This window comes from Schistocerca piceifrons, chromosome 3 (genome assembly GCF_021461385.2).
Source record: "Schistocerca piceifrons isolate TAMUIC-IGC-003096 chromosome 3, iqSchPice1.1, whole genome shotgun sequence".
In the NCBI taxonomy this organism is placed as follows: domain Eukaryota; kingdom Metazoa; phylum Arthropoda; class Insecta; order Orthoptera; family Acrididae; genus Schistocerca; species Schistocerca piceifrons.
The window spans coordinates 783,227,203-783,247,385 of record NC_060140.1 but is presented as its reverse complement, the minus strand read 5'-3'; the positions used below and the strand labels follow the sequence as shown (position 1 = coordinate 783,247,385).

Genomic DNA, 20,183 nt, shown 5'->3' with positions numbered 1-20,183 from the left:
GGTTGGTTATAGCGCACACGTGATTCTTCGAACAGAATGTCTATTGAATCCAATGTGGCTAGAAAATCTTCCACATGTTGTTCAGGCACATGTAGAAGTTTTTCCTTAACTTCAAGTGGAAGTTTGCCCTTTAATATTCGAATGATATCCTGCGTCGGGATTGGTTCATTCCAGTATTTGCTTTTATTTATATACTTCTCGAAATACTTTCTTAAAGATCCATTTTCGAAAGAAAAAGGTTGTGGGTCAAAAACTTCCTTACGTAGTCTTTCTTGTACTCCCTTATTCCAGTATTTGTGCAAGAAAGCGCGTTCAAATTGGTCATAATCTTGACACCAATCGGATGCTTCTGACGCCCACATCGATCCATCTCCATGTATGAATCCTGCAACGTACATAATTTTTTGTTGCTCAGTCCACATTCGCGGCAATATCCCTTTAAATTGCTTGATAAATACCACGGGATTGATCGACTTCCTTTCGGGAATAAATATCTGGAATTGACGATATTTAAGCATTTTTTCTTCATTCATAGTCACAGGTGTATTCTGGTGGCTACTTCGCGGCGAATGATAATCTCGATAATTAGTTTCTGGTTGATTACGTAAATATGCACCAATACATGGATATTGTTGCATGGACTCGGTTTCACTGGTTTCATCAGGAATAATGTCTGCTTTTGATAAACTACAAGTAGTATGTGCCCCTCTAGTATTAACTAGACCTTGCTGGCATGTTTTTAATGTATTTTCTATCTTTGCTTTCCAAGGAGGAAATTCATCTCCTATATTCTCCTTAATCTCTTTAACTTCTGCTTTAAGTTGTTCTTGTGCAGCTTCGTTGTTAACTTGCACGTTAGAAACCGTTTGTTTCAAGGTTTTATCAACATAATTTCGCACTGTCTCGGTTTGCTCTTTCGCCCAATCTTCAATGTCCTTAGAGAATGCGATCTTATGTTCATTGAAAAGTTTCTCTATCTGTTTCTCGCCTTCGAGACTGAGAGTGTCTATCCTCCGAGTAAGCTCAATGACAGCTTGCTCGTTATCGTGCCTAATTTTATTCACGTCTTGCGCAATAGTGTTCTGTACATGAATAACTTCTTGCACTTGATGATTTAGTGTATCTTGACGACATAAGATGTCTTTCTATTTGTTTGTTAATTCCTGATTCTGTTGTTCTTGTGTAACTATGAGTCTGACTGGCAATCAAGTGACTCGGCCTTGTTTCCAAACTCTGAAATTTTTCAGTAATCTTATCATTTATTTCTTTTGGTTTATTAGATTGCTCCTGAGCCAAATTAAATTGCGCGCTCTCCAATACTTGGAATCTACGATTCATGTCATTTGCAAAAGTGGATTGCGTAGTTTCCAATGCCTGGAATCTACGATTCATATAGTTTGCAAACGTGAATTGTGCCGTTGCAAGATTAGATTGCGATGTTTCCGATGCCTTAATCCCTTGCGTTATAACAGTCAAACTTGACATCAGCTGGGATAACAAATCGGTATTCTCAGCAATTGGCGATTGCACTGGGCTTAATAAGGATTGTACCGACACAATTTTCGGTACAGTCATTTCGTTTTCGTACGCGTCTGTGTCAGAGATGAAATTCATGTTGTTTGTTGGTTGCTGCATATTTCTCTGGACTTCTTTCGACATATGAATGTCGGAACTAGCAACCGTTTGTGTCGACGGCGTGAGCGCATTAAATATTGCTGGTTGCTCAGCCGTAATCGAGATATCGCTAATTACGGCGGTATTAAATTCTGTGGCACTAGTTGACGATGCATTCACACAATTTAATTCATTTTGTGGCATTGTGATGCGTGCTTGCTTATTGGCTCTGAACATAGATCTACTTATCACCATGTAAATGAGCAATTGACAGTTTCTCCACTAAGTAAGTCCTACAAAAGTGACTATTAAACTTTTACAGACGCAAAAAACGTCAATTTCCTAATGCTGTTAATGTACACTTTACAATGTGACACAAAAACAGTACATAGATAACACATAAAATATTGTCTTACTATATCTACTGAAATACTGGAATACTAGTAAAAGTAATATAGCAACACTATTTACACTTAGAAAATTAATTCATGAAACGTCACTACAATGCATAAATGCTCAAGAAAGCTAGTAATTCAAATGTTCTGGCCTTTTTGAAGTTTCTGCTCGGCTGCTGGGACGGCGCACTCGTTCTCTTCACAAGATACTCCCGCACGTTCAGTTAGCATGAAACATACAAAGGACCATAATGTAGTTACTCTATAAAACTAGACATATATACACACAATGAAACATTAATTACTAAATTACTAACGTATTTATATTGCAGGTTCCCTATGAGTGTTGTATCAGGATCGTGTCCTGTCTAACGGTAGACATTTATAAAGACTCCCTTTTCTTACTAGGTTAATTACTATTTAGCTCTACAGGGCCTTTATACTGAAATGGTTCCCCACACTACCTAGTATTGTCTTTCTATGTGTGTGAGTAACTGTAAGTTCACTGTTGTGGGTAAATACATACAGCGTACACAGGGCGGTGTGTGAAACTGATAGCGATTACACTCTTCCGCTGTTGTAGAAATCTGCTCCAGATGCTGCAGATACCGTGTTGAGCTGAAAGTGGTAACCAAAGTACGGAGAAATATTCTTCGGGGCTCTGTTGCATAGCAATCAGATTGCTTTCAGTTCTGAGAAATGTCCAGTTACTATTGTGGATTTGAATGATCCATGAAGTGCCTTCTTTTCCGAAGAAAACATCGAACTATTTCACTAGAACTGAACGCTCCCGTCGGAACTGTTCTCAGCTGGTTTTTATTAGTAAATCACAATAGCAGTATATCGCTGGGTGTATAATAAGACGTACCTTCTTGAAATGAACAATATTTTATTGTTCTATTAACTGATTTCCTTCCATATGCACTTATATTTTACAATGTGAATCAAAAACTCGCAATGGCGTCGATGTTTTACATCACAAGAATGGCTCTCCCATTCCTAAAATTACTCTTAACAAGAACAAAAAACTCTATATCCTCAGAATAATTATGTGAGCGCTGACCGCCACAGAGTAATAAACAATATCTTTGTCTCTCTCTCTCGCACTGTCACAGCAAGTTACGCTGCATGATACATCATAGTGCCGCAGAGCGCCGGAGAAGACAGCAAAAACAGGTTTGTACACGCCGTGACTTTCACATTGGACAGAAGATATTAGTACGTACACACTATTTATCCAACATAGGAAAGAGTAGATGCAGTAAATTTGAGCTTCTATACGCATTCCTCACCCCAATGTAGTACACGTCGAAATTTTGAGAAATAGAAAAACCAAAGGCAATCACCATATCTCCAACATCAAACCCTTTATTGAATGAACCTACTTTATGATTTATAACACTGTAATGCCACTTCCTAATTTATTTTTTATGACCACTTATGCAATAATATTCAAGTGACTACTTACTGATGATTATCGTATTTTTTTTTATTTTTTTAAATTTTTTTTTTGGCTAGTGCCCAGCAAGGTAAGGTTAGCAGGTCGCTTTTCTTGTCGTTACACATTGGACTGTGCACATTTTCCATTTTTCATGTGTGTATGATTGTTTTACTATTTTGTTTCTATGCACTATGAAATATTTGAGATGTAACAAACACCAGTTGACTTTGACATTTTGCCTTATGATAGCTAAACATCGTGACTATTTTACATTTTTTTTCTGCTACATTGTGATACACTGTGTACATTTTTGCCTATGAACACTGTCTATGTTTTTGACATACACTCCTGGAAATTGAAAAAAGAACACCGTGAATTCATTGTCCCAGGAAGGGGAAACATTATTGACACATTCCTGGGGTCAGATACATCACATGATCACACTGACAGAACCACAGGCACATAGACACAGGCAACAGAGCATGCACAATGTCGGCACTAGTACAGTGTATATCTACCTTTCGCAGCAATGCAGGCTGCTATTCTCCCATGGGGACGATCGTAGAGATGCTGGATGTAGTCCTGTGGAATGGCTTGCCATGCAATTTCCACCTGACGCCTCAGTTGGACCAGCGTTCGTGCTGGACGTGCAGACCGCGTGAGACGACGCTTCATCCAGTCCCAAACATGCTCAATGGGGGACAGATCCGGAGATCTTGCTGGCCAGGGTAGTTGACTTACACCTTCTAGAGCACGTTGGGTGGCACGGGATACATGCGGACGTGCATTGTCCTGTTGGAACAGCAAGTTCCCTTGCCGGTCTAGGAATGGTAGAACGATGGATTCGATGACGGTTTGGATGTACCGTGCACTATTCAGTGTCCCCTCGACGATCACCAGTGGTGTACGGCCAGTGTAGGAGATCGCTCCCCACACCACAATGCCGGGTGTTGGCCCTGTGTGCCTTGGTCGTATGCAGTCCTGATTGTGGCGCTCACCTGCACGGCGCCAAACACGCATACGACCATCATTGGCACCAAGGCAGAAGCGACTCTCATCGCTGAAGACGACACGTCTCCATTCGTCCCTCCATTCACGCCCTGTCGCGACACCACTGGAGGCGGGCTGCACGATGTTGGGGCGTGAGCGGAAGATGGCCTAACGGTGTGCGGGACCGTAGCCCAGCTTCATGGAGACGGTTGCGAATGGTCCTCGCCGATACCCCAGGAGCAACAGTGTCCCTAATTTGCTGGGAAGTGGTGGTGCGGTCCCCTACGGCACTGCGTAGGATCCTACGGTCTTGGCGTGCATCCGTGCGTCGCTGCGGTCCGGTCCCAGGTCGACGGGCACGTGCGCCTTCCGTCGACCACTGGCGACAACATCGATGTACTGTGTAGACCTCACGCCCCACGTGTTGAGCAATTCGGCGGTACTTCCACCCGGCCTACCGCATGCCCACTATACGCCCTCGCTCAAAGTCCGTCAACTGCACATACGGTTCACGTCCACGCTGTCGCGGCATGCTACCAGTGTTAAAGACTGCGATGGAGCTCCGTATGCCACGGCAAACTGGCTGACACTGACGACGGCGGTGCACAAATGCTGCGCAGCTACCGCCATTCGACGGCCAACACCGCGGTTCCTGGTGTGTCCGCTGTGCCGTGCGTGTGATCATTGCTTGTACAGCCCTCTCGCAGTGTCCGGAGCAAGTATGGTGGGTCTGACACACCGGTGTCAATGTGTTCTTTTTTCCATTTCCAGGAGTGTATTACGTTTTCTGTCATGCTATGCTGTATGCTCAATTATGTTACTATAAACCAGTTTTTATTTAATGGGTATATGATTTAAATGCAAGACATTAATCTTTGTTCATCATTTTCAGAAAGCAATAACGTGTAAAAGAAATAGATTAAAGAGAAATGGGAATTTCACCTTCGGAATGAACGAAAGAAGATGCGATACCTCGTCACGAAGAGTAAATGGATCAGAATTAACGAGGATTAACAAGAATGTACCATACACATCGTAGAATAGCAGTCTTAACTAATTTTTTCTTTTAGAATACGAGGCGATTGATGCAGGCTGTCAGACAGAACTACACATCTTAATTTTAGTGATGAAATATGCTAGAAATAAGGAATAGTTGTATAATGAATAATGAAGTGACTTTTTTGCAGATGATAATGAATGATGATGAATAGTGATGAAGAGTATGCTACTATGGATAATGAAGTTTTTCTTTACAGGTGATAATAATGGAATTATGATGATATGGATAATGAAGTTTTTCTTTGCAGGTGATGATAGTAATGATAATGAAGTTTCTCTTTGCAGATGAAAATAATGACGAGGTTTATATATTTACTGTTAGTTAAGAAATGCTATGTAGTTATTTAAGTATTTGTTGCAGTTCGTTTTTGACAGTATGTCTTATGTCTCATGGTATGATAACTGAAGGTTTTGAAAAGGACAGCTAAAGAACATATATATTTAATACACATTTCATTACCTGTTAATTCGAAGTTCACTACTTTTCAGCATAATATGCGTTTCTTCTTTCAGTTTAATAATCCATTTTGTATTTTTTGCAGGAGAAATTATTCATGAAATTAATGCCCTATAAGTAGTTGGTCATTAAACCTGTGTCATTCATAAATGTGATCACATATACTCTATTTGTTTCATAACCTTGCTACAGCTGACGAATGACGTTACACATCTTCATTTGCAGCAATAACTCAAAAGTAAATATTGTTATGCTCCAGTAATCAATCATCGCTCCCAACGCAATGCATTGCTAGCAAAAAAAAAAAAAAAAAAAAAAAATAAAATAAAATAAAATTGAATAATAGTTTCAGTATGTTACATTTTCAATATGTCCTATGTCACTGGAATGATCAGTTCTGAGTAATATGTCATTTGAATGATGAATTCTGAGTAACACTGAATAATGTTTTCTAATCACAGACCTTGAATAATAGTTACAGTATGTTACATTTTCAATATGTCCTATGTCACTGGAATGATTAGTTGTGAGTAATAGTGAATGATATTTTATAATAATGCATAAATACTAAGCCCATAATTTCTGTAAGCAATATTTGGTTATACTCTATAAATGCTATGCCAATAATCGACTCTCATTTTGAATGATAACTTCTGAATAATACTGAATGTTTTTTTTGTAAAACTATATGAATACTTTGTAACTGGCCAATGAGTGCCATTAATTATCTTTAAATATGTCATATGTCATTTGAATGATGAGAAATTTTTTGTAATATTCAATACTTGCTACATGTTTTGTAACTGGCCAATGAGTGCCAATAATTATTTTAAATATATCGTATGTCACTTGAATGATGAAAAATGTTTTGTACTATCAATACTTGCTATATGTTTTGTAACTGGTCAATGAGTGCCAGTGAATTATGTTAATACTATGCGATTCATTAGCTCCTGTTTTGAATGATGACTTCTGATGGTTTGTAACGGGCCAATGAGTGCCAATGTGATCTGCAAACTGATAACTTATGAACATTATTCTGTAATACTTCATACATGGAACAGAAATGTTCAGTAACTGGGCGATGAGTGCCACCAATTACTCAAATCAGTTGTTAGACTAGGGTAATTCTCAATGAAGACTAGTATGTGACTTAATGTCCTTCACCTTCTGACCTAATTACCAGAAATTACTGCAATATCCGTTTGTCCTGTCTATCCTCATGCTCATGGAGCACTATATTTGGTTTTTGCACTAATTCTACGTTGGTGTACCTTACAAGAACGTGGTGTTGACACGACATGCTGTCCACCACCTTGAGCGATGGAGATGTTATTATGGTCCCACTGTTTGGTGTACCTAATGTACTACCAAAATGATAACATGGAATATTACTACGACATTTCAGTGTCTTGGCTACACTTACTAATACTTCAGGGAAAAGAACTTCAGATTGTCTCACTTGGTGTTGTGCTTCTGTAGAAAGATATGGACATTCAGTGCAGCTGCGTGCAACCTAATGTGCTACAACCATGATGCAATCCTTCCCTTTCCTTTCCTAGTTCTTGTAAAATGATAATGACATACACAGTGCGTGTGCACTTTATTTCACTCCATGATATGTTATGTAAAAATAATAAAGACTTCTACAGTGCATGTGCACTTTATTTCACTCCTTGATATGTTTATTTGTTGTAAAAATGCTAAAGAGTTTTACAGTGCATGTGCTCTTTTGTCATTTTGATAACATGATTTGTATTCACTGCATTTACATTTTGTGATTTGCTGATATGTTCTGAACTACAGTGCGTGTGCACTTTATCTCATTTGTTAATATGATTTGTACTCATTACGTATACATTTTGTGATTTCCTGATATGTTCTGAACTACAGTGCATGTGCACTTTATGTCATTTGTTAATTTGATTTGTACTCATTCCGTATACATTTTGTGATTTGCTGATATGTTCTGAACCACAGTGCGGGTGCACTTTTGTCATTTATCAATATGATTTGTACTCATTGCCTATACATTTGTGATTTCCTGATATGTTCAGTACAACAGTGCGTGTGCACTTTTGCCATTTGTTAATATCTCTTGTACTCATTGTGCATACATTTTGTCATTCGCTGATATGTTCAGTACTCAGTGCATGTGCACTATATTTTATTTCATGTTCTGCACTTATATATATGTATATATTCTGTGATTGTAAACTTAGTTAATTAACAAAAATTTGTTGCTCATGGCAAGTCCAATTGACTCACCATCGCAGCCAAATTTTTGCCCCCCCAGTGGAGGGTTATGTAAGACATATGTACTGCCGGCGATGGGCGAGGCATGGCAGAATCTCTGACCAGAGAGCAGTATGTCGTTAGTTGTTGCTTGTCGCGAGTCGGTAGTAGTAGTCAGTCGGCTTTAGTCTTCAGTCCGTACTAGTCTGCTGTAGTCTGCAGTAGTCGGCGCGTGTCTGCGCGTGTCGGCAGTCTGCTATGGTCGGGACTCTGCAGGATGAGTATTGTTGTACAAGGTAAAGAAGCAGCCTTGCGCATATCTAATAATGTATGTTAATTGTCATTTAATTTGTTCCAAAAATATGCCGCAATAATAATTTTCATGTTATAAAGGGATTTTTTTCAAAGAAAAGCATTCATTTCAATTTAAAGAATATTTCCAATGCATGATCATTCGTTCCAACAATCAAAAAAAAATATACGCCAGCATTGCACGAAGCTGTGTCAAAAAAAAAAAATTTCTACATAAGAGCAGATGTATCTGCAGTTTTTTATTGAGGTAAGAATTTTTGTTTTTTTTATTCAGAATACAGGGCCGAAGGGCAGCGCTGCTGTCCTCAAAAAATTTACCAGGTTACTAATTTTTTTTTTATTTTGGTGTTTAGAAATTTTTCTGTTTCGAACTTAACATTAAATGAGAAAAGAATTTTGTGGGAACATTAAATGTGAATGCATTTCTGCACACAGATTATAAATGGGAGCCAATTTTGTTCAGAGGTTACATTAAAGTTAATTTTGTTCAGAGGTTACAATACTTTAAAAATTCATTTAATTAATATTTTCGTGTAGGGAGGTTACGCTTGGTTCATGGTAAGTTTTCATTATTATAATCGTGTGGGGAAAATTTTTGTGGGGAGGTTAGAACGATGATAATGTTTTTTAATCTTCTCTTTGTGATTCTCTGCTGATATTTAGCATCATATGTCTTGTAACGGAACTTAAAGAAGGGACGAGTGTAAGTAGGCTGTATAGGTTTTTATGTTGGTAACACCACGTAGCGCTCTGTATGAAAATCACTGACTGTGCTGTGTGCAGTCTGTGGTTGGTTGACATTGTTGAAATATTCGTTATTGTAGTGTTGGACAGTTGGATATGAACAACACATAGCGTTGCGCAGTTGGAGACGAGCCGCCAGCAATGGTGAATGTGGGGAGAGAGATGGCAGAATTTTAAGAGCGGACGATCTGGGCGTGTGTCTGCCAGAAAGAGTAAATTTGTAATACAGGATATCATGAACTGATACATATTTATGACTTTTGAACACTATTAAGCTAAATACATTGTTTGTTCTCTATCAAAATCTTTCATTCGCGAACTATGCCTGTCAGTAATTAGTGCCTTCAGAAGTTAGAATCTTTTATTTAGCTGGCAGTATTGGCGCTCGCTGTATTGCAGTAGTTCGAGTAACGAAGATTTTTGTGAGGTAAATGATTCATGAAAGGTATAGGTTATTGTTAGTCAGGGCCATTCTTTTGTTGGGATTATTGAAAGTCAGATTGCGTTGCGCTAAAAATATTGTGTGTCAGTTTAGTGTTGATCAGAATAAGGAAAGGGAGTAATGTCTGAGTACGTTCAGTTTTGCTCAGCTGTTTGAAAATCAAATAACGTAAGAGGTTTTCCAGCACTTTCATTTTTAAATTTTTCTAAGGGGACGTTTCACGAGTACCTTTTACAGCACACGCAATCTGTAAATTACCATCCTCGGTAGTCACCACTGGAAAACATTTCCAGAAGCTGCTACGAGAACCTTTTTTCAAGTCAGCTACTTGTTCTTCGGAACCTAATCCTGGTTTCAGAATACGTATCGGCTCACTCCCTCGTCTCATCATCTTCTAACGGGCAACTCGTTGGCGAACGAGGCAGCAAAGTAGGTCGGGCTATTAGAACGTGCGATGACCGAACGAGCGTTAACCATCTTGAATGCGGTTTCTTCCCACGAACATAACAGTTGCAGCCGCATTGCCGACTTCCGTGCTTTCGCGGTAGTACAGCCACCAAGCAGTACGAACGAGCATCAAAGGCTGATGCAGATCTCTTAAAAATAATAATCATGTTAGAACCTTTCATTCCCAACTATACCAAAAATGATCGCAATATCTACTTTCGTAGCGAGTATAACATGAACGTTAAATAATTAGTTTTTAATTTCTGTATAAGCGGTAGAAACTGTTAATTTCGGTTTCACCTAAAATTGGTTATGGTAGACGGAGTCGCGTGCGTTTGTCAGTGTCACTAACACTGATGCTGGTATGAAACTGCCAAAACTTCTAACCTGTTGAACGTGAGGAATGCATCCTTCAACACCTATATAGCCTTGATCCACCCTCTCTCGTCGCATGACAATGTTGTGTGCCTGTCTATTCCAGCAGTTTCTACAAGTCCCTGTAAGCCCTTTAACTCCGACTGGCTTACCACATCTAATCAAGTAACCGAACCCCTTACCATTTCAACAAATTCTCCTCGCTGCTCATCAGCATTGAACATCTCTGTATATCCTCTTCAACCCGCAAACTTGACTATCAATGGTTTCTGCCACCGTTAACAATCCTGTCAAGTTATCAAGACAATAACAACACATGACATTGTCCCTAAACCTAAAAATCCTTTATACGTTCCCTTGTCACACAAGAAAATCGACTCGGATAGGTCCTATTCGGATGTAATCCAATTCTTCGTGTCCTTTACCTCTTCTGGATTCTCTCCTTCTTCCCCATAGTATTGTTTTTTTTATTCTCCACAACCAAAATCTGGCCTTTAATTATTGTCATACCTAATTCAAATCCAATCTCTCATACCACCCACTGCCTCACAATACACAACCGCACATATCAGACCATTACATCCCTGTGCACCATGCCTCTCAATGTTTTCGCCATGCTGGACACACAATTTAGTAATTTCAAAGGAAATGGTTCGTTCTTATTACGAAAATTTCATTCGTTATTTATAACGTAGATAAGTGAATGTTTTATAAAAATTTCAGTGTGTAACCATCCCTTTTCAATAACTACAAAAATAATAAAAACTATTTGTTTGCTTTACAAGTGTTTTCTCTCGAAAAACAGCAATTGTAATGCTGCCAGCCTATCCTCGTCATGACGAGCGAAGTAATGAAGCAGCAAAAAAGTAAAATGTGTCCTACAGTGATAAGCACCATTTGTCGTCAGCGATCATCAGCACCACAAACTCACTACACTAGGCTCTGTCACGTCCGGACTTATTACGAAAATTTGGCCACAATCAAACACAATACACAGTGACAGTTTGAACTCATTAATATGGAACGGGTATCCAAATCTCCGGTTTCTCTAGTGAAGAGTTGTCGAAATATGGATAGAAATAATGGTTATTGAATAACAAAGCCGCAGACCATATTTGTTCAATGAAACTGCTCTAAAGGCCGTCGAAAATGCACGCATCTAAAGAGCAAGTAAAGCAACTGATTACCCGTACAAAGGGACTGGACAATCTAGGGGTCTCCACAAGAAGGACGCTGAAGAAAACATATTTGAATAACAGCGATTAGAAGTTTTGAATGAAACAAAGATTAGGGAAACAAAATGTGTTCAGTGCTAGCACTGATTGATCATCTCCACCAGTAACATTTTCTGATTCCGCTATGCATTCTCTCCAATATCATTAAACATACAGTCTTAGGACTTTATTGAGATATAAAGTAGAACACCGTAATAATTTATTACGAGGAGACTTAAAAAGGGAAGACAACCTTAACATGGCAGACCAAGTAATTATTACTGAATGCTGCATTGCCCTTCAAAGTGACACAGACACAGGATATTATCTTTGAACGTTGCTATCTCTCTGCAAACAAGTGTCGGAAACAACAGCAAAAATCCACTTCTTGATCACGGAGCCATTCTGATTACTGCTGCGTGGGCGTTCTAATGGATGGAAAGTCCCTTTTCCCTCCAGTTGCTGTTACTGCTTACTGGAAGTATTGTCTAGACATGCAATCGATGTCGGCGACCTTCTTTTCCGGCCACTGTCACCTAGAGGTATGCAGCCTTGTACAAGTTGACCGAGCGAGGTGGCACAGTGGTTAGCATTCGGGAGGACGACCGTTCAAACCCAAGTCCGGCCATCTTGATTTACGTTTTCCGTGATTTTCCTAAACCGTTTCAGGCTAAAGCCGCTACGGTTCGTTTGAGAGGGCACTGCCAACTTCCTTTCCCGTCCTTCCCTAATCCGATGGCACTGATGACCTCGCTGTTTGGTCTCTTCACCCCAAACCAACCAACCAAATTTGTTAATGTTGATGGCATCACTTGACTACGGCTGGAAGCGACATTACATTTGGTCTACACACCGCCTAAATTTCACAATGTTTCTGTATGTAGTTTTTGACGATTTGCTCCCAAACTCGTACTGTGCCGCGTACTTCATCTTTGGAGAACGATTTCAGTTGTCGCGTCATTTCATTTGCACACTGTAATGAACATTTTATAAGCGCCGCAACAGAACTGTGTCTGCAGGACACCAGGAACATGTGTGTCCAAATGTCAGAAATAAACCTATGCAACTCTTGAAGCAAAATAACACGCAAGATATATAATCAGTTTTAGTGCATACGTAAAAAGAATGTCGGTTAAAAGTATTACGCTACTATAAAAGGACCTAATGTCAACGAAGTCACTGGTATGATGTTTTTTTAATTTTTAATGTCACGAGTTTCTGCGTAATTAATACTGGTACCTAAGAACAGTCGAAATTTAGGAAAATTAATGATATAGATAAGTTAGTAACTTGCGCCTGATGATTATGAAATAAAACAACACAGGTTTAATTTTGTTAAAACACAGATGAAATTTTAAATGTCAGTAAAATGTTTAAATTGGGCTAATTGAAACTGTAACTATATTAATATTACAGCACAATTCTGTATGTCCGAGCGATGGCATGGAGCGCAAGACAGATAACTTGGCACTAGAAGGAATGATATTTCTGGGGCAGACAATAAAGAGAATATGTGGAAAGCGGTAGTGAGTGCAATAGCCTTACTACGGGTGTAATTATGACACAATTAGACCAGTTAGGGTTAGTGGAAGACAGAGAGATGAGATGAATGAGACAAAGTGGTCGTGCCAGGAAAATGCTTAATAAGGACGAATTTTGGAGGAAAGTACGGCGCAGTAGGAGGAAGAGGAAACTAATACTGGAAGCTACGGAGAAATATGCAGAGCAAGGGAATGATTCGGTTTTGAAAGCTGTAGAGCAATTAACCATAGGTGACTGGGCAGTAGCGGAGCACTCTGGCAAAATCCAAGTAAGATACTAAAGTACTCATTACCACTGCCAACCAAAAAGAGTGAGGCCAAGTTGTGTACTTACCCCACGTAGCTGGGTAAGTGCACAACAGGACATTTTGAAAGAACTTCTGTATTACCAGAAGTAAATGCTTAGCAGGACTAACTACTGAACATATACCTTAAAAAAGGACACTCTCATTATCATAATTCAGGAACATAAAATGATATAGCTGTATAAACAAAGGTTGAATGCTCATTTGAAATCTAGCTCTATGAATTTACCTGTGCACTTACCGCACCCCCCCCCCCCCCCCTTCCACCCATCCTTACTGCAAATCATAGCATCGTAAAGTGAAACAATGTGGACGTTTTAAATTTGTATTTTTGTGACGCTACACAGCAATGTTCCGTTAACCCGCCCGGAAAATAATCAGTAGTAAGGCAATACTAACCCATATTAAGTGCATTCAGTTTGCAGGTAAACAATTATTAACTACTCATCGACGTATTTTTAAGAATGAAATTTTCGATGGAATTTACGACTTTAGAGGCGTATGAAAGCAACTTATGATTGCGAAATGAGTAAATAACTTACAGAAAGTTTGGTACAGCACTGATGCAATATATCTTCAAATTTTACTTCCGCCTCACATTATTAGTTCCCGATGCTCCCCCTAGGTGCTATGCGTGAATGAGTTGTTCCAACAGTTATCGTGGGGTCGTATGACAATGCGGACGTGCACAGTGTTCTTTATGGTTTCATGAATCAACATCCGCTACTACAGTAATTCATGTCCAAACATCGTAAGACACCACTTAAAAAACAACTATTATCAATTTGTACAACCGTTTCACCGAAACTAGAAGGGCACTACATAGGACGCCGGGTCGGTCAGAAGTCCCCGACGCGGCAGTTAAGCAATTTCGGCAGATTTACATTAGTAGTTGGATAAATCAACTTGTAGAATGAATTTTCCTGACAGATTAAAACTGTGTGCCGGACCGAGACTCGAACTCGAGACCTTTGCCTTTCGCGGGCAAATGCTCTACCAACTGAGCTACCCAAGCACGACTCACGAGCCGTCCTCACAGCTTCAGCTCTGCCAGTACCTCGTCTCCTACCTTCCAAACTTCTCAGAAGCTCTTATGGTAACCTTGCAGAACTAACACAAGGTTCGCAGAAGAGCTTCTGTGAAGTTTTGGAAGGTAGGAGACGAGGTACTGGCAGAATTGAAGCTGTGAGGACGGGGCGTGAGTCGTGCCTGGGTAGCTCAGTTGGTAGAGCACTTACCCGTGAAAGGCAAAGGTCCCGAGTTCGAGTGTCGGTCCGGCACACAGTTTTAATGTGCCAGGAAGTTTCATATCAGCGGACGATCTATCGCAGAGCGAAAATCTCATTATGGGACTTGTAGAATATTTGTAAGTAAAATTTTAAGACATAGTGCTTTCATTGCTGTATCCAACATTTCCGTAAGTTACTTGCCTTTTCTGAATTAAACGCAACTTTTCTATAGCTAATTTATAAACATCCGGTATGTCGTCACTCTAGAAACATTTGAAAGCAGCGACATATTTAATTAAAGGACTCACAATGGCTGTAGTTGAAATACCTTATTCATGACACGATATTGAAACTTTAGTGTGCAATTTCTCAAAACAGCCAGTGTGTACCTTACCGTTGTTTACAGCTAACGTCATCAAAACATAGAACTGCACACAGTGTTTTTACGTTCAAAAATAACGCACTGTTTGTCAGCACTACTGTCAACTAACTCAGTGCTTTCCTGGTCTGAGTGAATGGCGTATACTGATGTTTCATACGAGAAAGAAAGTAGTGGATAGGCAAGTTGGAAACATAACACCAGCCAGATGTGGCGAGGAAGTATTTTGCCTCCCGTCAGGCGCGCAAACGGAAGCGGGCGAGTGGCTGTGGGTGCAGGGCGCGGCCAGAGCGCGCCCTCAGTAACCTGTTAGAACCAACAGGTGACCCGGCGCATGTCTCTCCCCGTGTGGACACACGTGTGCGGGCCGCGGCCAAACAATGCCTGATCAAAGAGCTGCCTCCGCCAGTGTATCGCTCCTGCCAATCCGTTTACCGGCGTTTGCACGGCGTGTCCTTTCAGAGCGGAATTACAGCATAAAATATCTCTACGCACCGCGCACTTAGTCGACCAGGCAAAAATCTATTATCGGTTTTTGCCGACAATTTTTGCCTAGAGAGAGAGCGGGATAAAATATGTTTTCAGTGGAATGTGTAGTTAATAAAGTTTATCTCTGAACGCTCGTTAGCAGTTTCCACGATGAAAACATAATTTACAGCCATGATGCAGGACATTACGCGTGGGTGACACTCTTTCTGTGGTGCTACTTTGCACTAACTACGCACTTGTGTTTTAATATTGTCAATGTCCATGGTGAGTACACTACTGGCCATTAAAATTTCTACACCAAGAAGAAATGCAGGTGATAAACGGGTATTCATTGGACAAATATATTACACTAGAACTGACATGTGATTACATTTTCACCCAATGTGGGTGCATAGATCCTGAGAAATCAGTACGCAGAACATCCGACACTGGCCGTAAGAACGGCCTTGATACGCCTGGGTATTGAGTCGAACAGAGCTTGAATGGCGTGTACAGGTACAGCTGCCCATGCAGCTTCAACACCATACCACAGTTCATCAAGAGGAGTGACTGGCGTATTGTGTCGAGCCAGTTGCTCAGCCACTATTGACCAGACGTTTTCAATTGGTGTGAGATCTGGAGAATGTGCTGCCCAGGGCAGCAGTCGAACATTTTCTGTATCCAGAAAGGCCCGTACAGGACCTGCAACATGCGGTCATGCGTTATCCTGCTGAAATGTAGGGTTTCGCAGGGATCGAATGAAGGGTAGAGCCACGGTTCGTAGCACATCTGAAATGTAACGTCCACTGTTCAAAGTGCCGTCAATGCGAACAACAGGTGACCGAGACGTATAACCAGAGGCACGCCATACCATCACGCCGGGTGATACGCCAGTATGGCGATGACGAATACACGCTTCCAATGTGCGTCCACCGCAATGTCGCCAAACACGCATGCGACCATCATGATGCTGTTAACAGAACCTGGGTTCATCCGGAAAAACGACGTTTTGCAATTCATGCACCCAGGTTCGTCGTTGAGTACACCATCACAGGCGCTCCTGTGTGCGATGCAGCGTCAAGGGTAACCGCAGCCATAGTGTCCGAGATGATAGTCCATGCTGCTGCAAACGTCGTCGAACTGTTCGTGCAGATAGTTGTTGTCTTGCAAACGTCCCCATGTGCTGACTCAGGGATTGAGATGTGGCTGCACGATCCGTTACAGCCATGCGGATAAGATGCCTCTCATCTCGACTGCTAGTGATACGAGGCCATTGGGATCCAGCACGGTGTTCCGTATTACCCTCCTGAACACACCGATTCCATATTCTGCTAATAGTCATTGGATCTCGACCAACGCGAGCAGCAATGTCGCGATACCATAAACCGCAATCGCAACCTTTGTCAATGTCCGAAACGTGATGGTACGCGTTTCTCCTCCTTACACGAGACATCACAACAACGTTTCACCAGGCAACGCCGGTCAACTGCTGTTTGTGTATGAGAAATTGGTTGGAAACTTTCCTCATGTCAGACGTTGTAGGTGTTGCCACCGGCGCCAACCTTGCGTGAATGCCTTGAAAAGCTAATCATTTGCATATCACAGCATCTTCTTCCTGTCGGCTAAATTTCGCATCTGTAGCACGTCGTCTTCGTGGTGTAGCAATTTTAATGGTCAGTAGTGTAAATATTTCTGTCTGACAAAAAAAAGTTAACCGGCCAGAAGATATTCTCGTATATCAATGAAACTGTATACACTCACTCACTAAGAGAACAGGGAAGGTGCCGTAGCCTGATTACCCAGAGGCTTGCCGCTGTTGAAGAAGAGTCAAAGTAAGCGAACACGTGTCTCGGTTTATCCGATGACAATTGACCGTTTCTGAAAAAAGGTCATTCGAAGATTTCAACGTAACTTCGATGTCTTTTAACGCGCGACAATTTCAGCTGAAATAGTGTCACAGATGCTAGAGTCATGGACACTCACTTTTGCCCTCGTGATCGAAACCCAATTATTGTTTCTGCTTGTTTAATTTTCATTTGTCTATCCATGTCCATAGAAGGTTACTACACGAGTTAGGGAAGAGAAGGCATTATGGCAATTGTGTAGTTACAACTGGGTCTCAAAATATCTGTCATACATTTACTGTATAATACATGTTTGTATGGTATTTTCAGGAGTTACAAACCTTCTCAATTTTCATTTTCTTTTGTTTCATTGCTACGTAATGTTTAAGTTTCTGCTTGTATTTTATTCTTATGTTTATTCTTTAGCAATGTCTGGCGCAAAGAGAAGTGCCGAACACCAGCGAGCATCTTGCCGAGGCTAGTTTGGCCCAGTGATATTTTTCCGCATGAATCTCACTGGAGAAAGAACCATCGTTAACAGTACTGAAGATTTCGCTCGTAGACAATAATTTCGCTGCAGTCAACACATGACGGAAGAAACTGGGGCTTACAGTTGATTATGGACCAAGATACAGTACAGGAATTTCACTGAAAACAATTTCATATAAACATGTATGGATAAATGTAAGCGTAGGCTTCCGCGGCCGTTGTCTTCTTCAATAAAATTCTTCAGGGTATCAGACCGCATTGTCATAATTTTCAAATGCGCCAACGTTTCGGCCAGCGTTGCAGCTAGCCTTCATCAGGGCCTTACGTTAACTGCTAAATGAACACACTTGGATCCTTAAATAGCTGCACGAGAAAACCGTGTCGTTACATGATTGGCTGTAAAAGGAGGAGGAGTAGGGGTGAAAGGTATGCTTTATTGGTGTTTCCTTTATTATCTGTCATTGGCTGAAGTAGCTGTTTTCTATTGGTCTTTATATTAATCCACCCCATTGGAGGAGACGGACGAATAGCGAACAGGTGATGGCTGTGACGTCGCACTGTTTCCATGCTGGCCAGAAGCCGGCTGCGGCGTGCCATTGCTTTGTGTGCTCGCGACCACTACTGCGGCTCTTTGCGTGTCTGCGTGGGCCGCCAGAGTTGCAGCTAGCCTTCATCAGGGCATTACGTTAACTGCTAAATGAACACACTTGGATCCTTAAATACCTGCACGAGAAAACCGTGTCGTTACTTGATTGGCTGTAAAAGGAGGAGGAGGAGGGGTGAAAGGTAATTGTATTGAAGAAGACAACGGCCGCGGAAGCCTACGCTTACATTTAACCAACCTGTATGGGCAGGAAATCCACGGAAACATCAAGAAGTTAGAAGCACTGCGTTTAAAAAGATGTAAACTGCTGAATGACCTTGCTTTTTTGAAGAGATGCAGAGACACGAGTGTTGTGCCGTATTCTTTGCGGTTGACGTCTCACATAAAAACGAACAAGGCGAGGAATATCTGTGTTAAAGCCAGTAAAGCATTGCTACGGGAAAGGATCCGCCACATCCGCATAAGTCTCGATGCTCACAACAGGAATTTGTGTGATCTGCACATATTTCTGGCCGGAAAACTTCAGATGGAAGACTGGGATAAAGTCGACAGGTTAACCTTTCAGCAAGCATCAAGGACCAGCAATAGTATTACTAACCGCCAGATGAGAAAGTACGACAAACTACAACAGAAAGCCACGGACGAAACATTGACGCAGGACAGGCGACGGACAGTGGTCAACTTCTCCAGCCACACCTTGAGCGAAGCAACCACAGCAATTCTGGCCAAGGGGATGAATTTCGCAGTCGCACCTAAGCGAGTTTCAAAAGAAGATATCATAGAATCCGTAGAGGCTTCGGTACGTCATCTGTCACAGGCCGAGGCGGAGAAGATCCGGCAGGAAACGGTCAGAGTTCTGAATAAAGCAAAGCCACCGAAGCAAAACATCAACGCTGAGGAATACCATGCCATCAAGGAACTCAGGGACAACCCCCACTTAGTAGTGGTACAGGCAGATAAGGCAACGCCACTGTAGTCTTGGACACAACTGATTACAACAAACGAATGGAAGATATTCTCGCAGAACCTATCTACAAGAAACTTCAGGGAGATCCGACGGCCAAGGTAATCAAAACGACGCAGCCACTGCTCAAGCACTCTAGAATCAACTTCGACAAGGCCAGAAGATTCATCCCGCAAGTGACACAGGCACCAAGGATATATGGTGTACCGAAGGTACACAAAACCGACTTCCCCTTAAGGCCCATAGTAAACAGTATAAACTCGCCGATCTACTGCCTAGCGAAAGAACTGGCACCTAGGCTCCGACACCTAGTGCATCAAACCGAGTCCTACGTTAAGGATTCCACTCACTTCGTGTCTCTCCTAAAGGAAATGCGTGTTACGGACCAAGATCTGATGGTTAGTTTCGACGTCAAATCCCTATTCACGAATGTCCCAGTGTCAGATACTGTGAACATCCTAGAAGAACGCGTGGCACCTGATATATGTGAGCTTGTGCGCCACTGTCTGACGACCACCTATTTCTAGTGGAGAGGTCAATTTTATGAACAAACTGACGGTGTAACTATGGGCTCACCCCTATCGCCTATCGCAGCAGAAATTTTCATGGAGGCATTTGAGGAAACAGCCCTCCAG

The 20,183-nt window shown here is 41.3% G+C and overlaps 1 protein-coding gene across 1 annotated transcript; it reads left to right on the top strand.

Moving 5' to 3' along the window:
* The first annotated feature begins 19,110 nt into the window (after positions 1-19,110).
* LOC124789061 lies at positions 19,111-19,560 on the top strand. Its single transcript, XM_047256353.1, has one exon. It carries the CDS (start codon positions 19,111-19,113, stop codon positions 19,558-19,560), a length of 450 nt encoding a protein of 149 aa, XP_047112309.1.
* Positions 19,561-20,183: the final 623 nt, after the last annotated feature.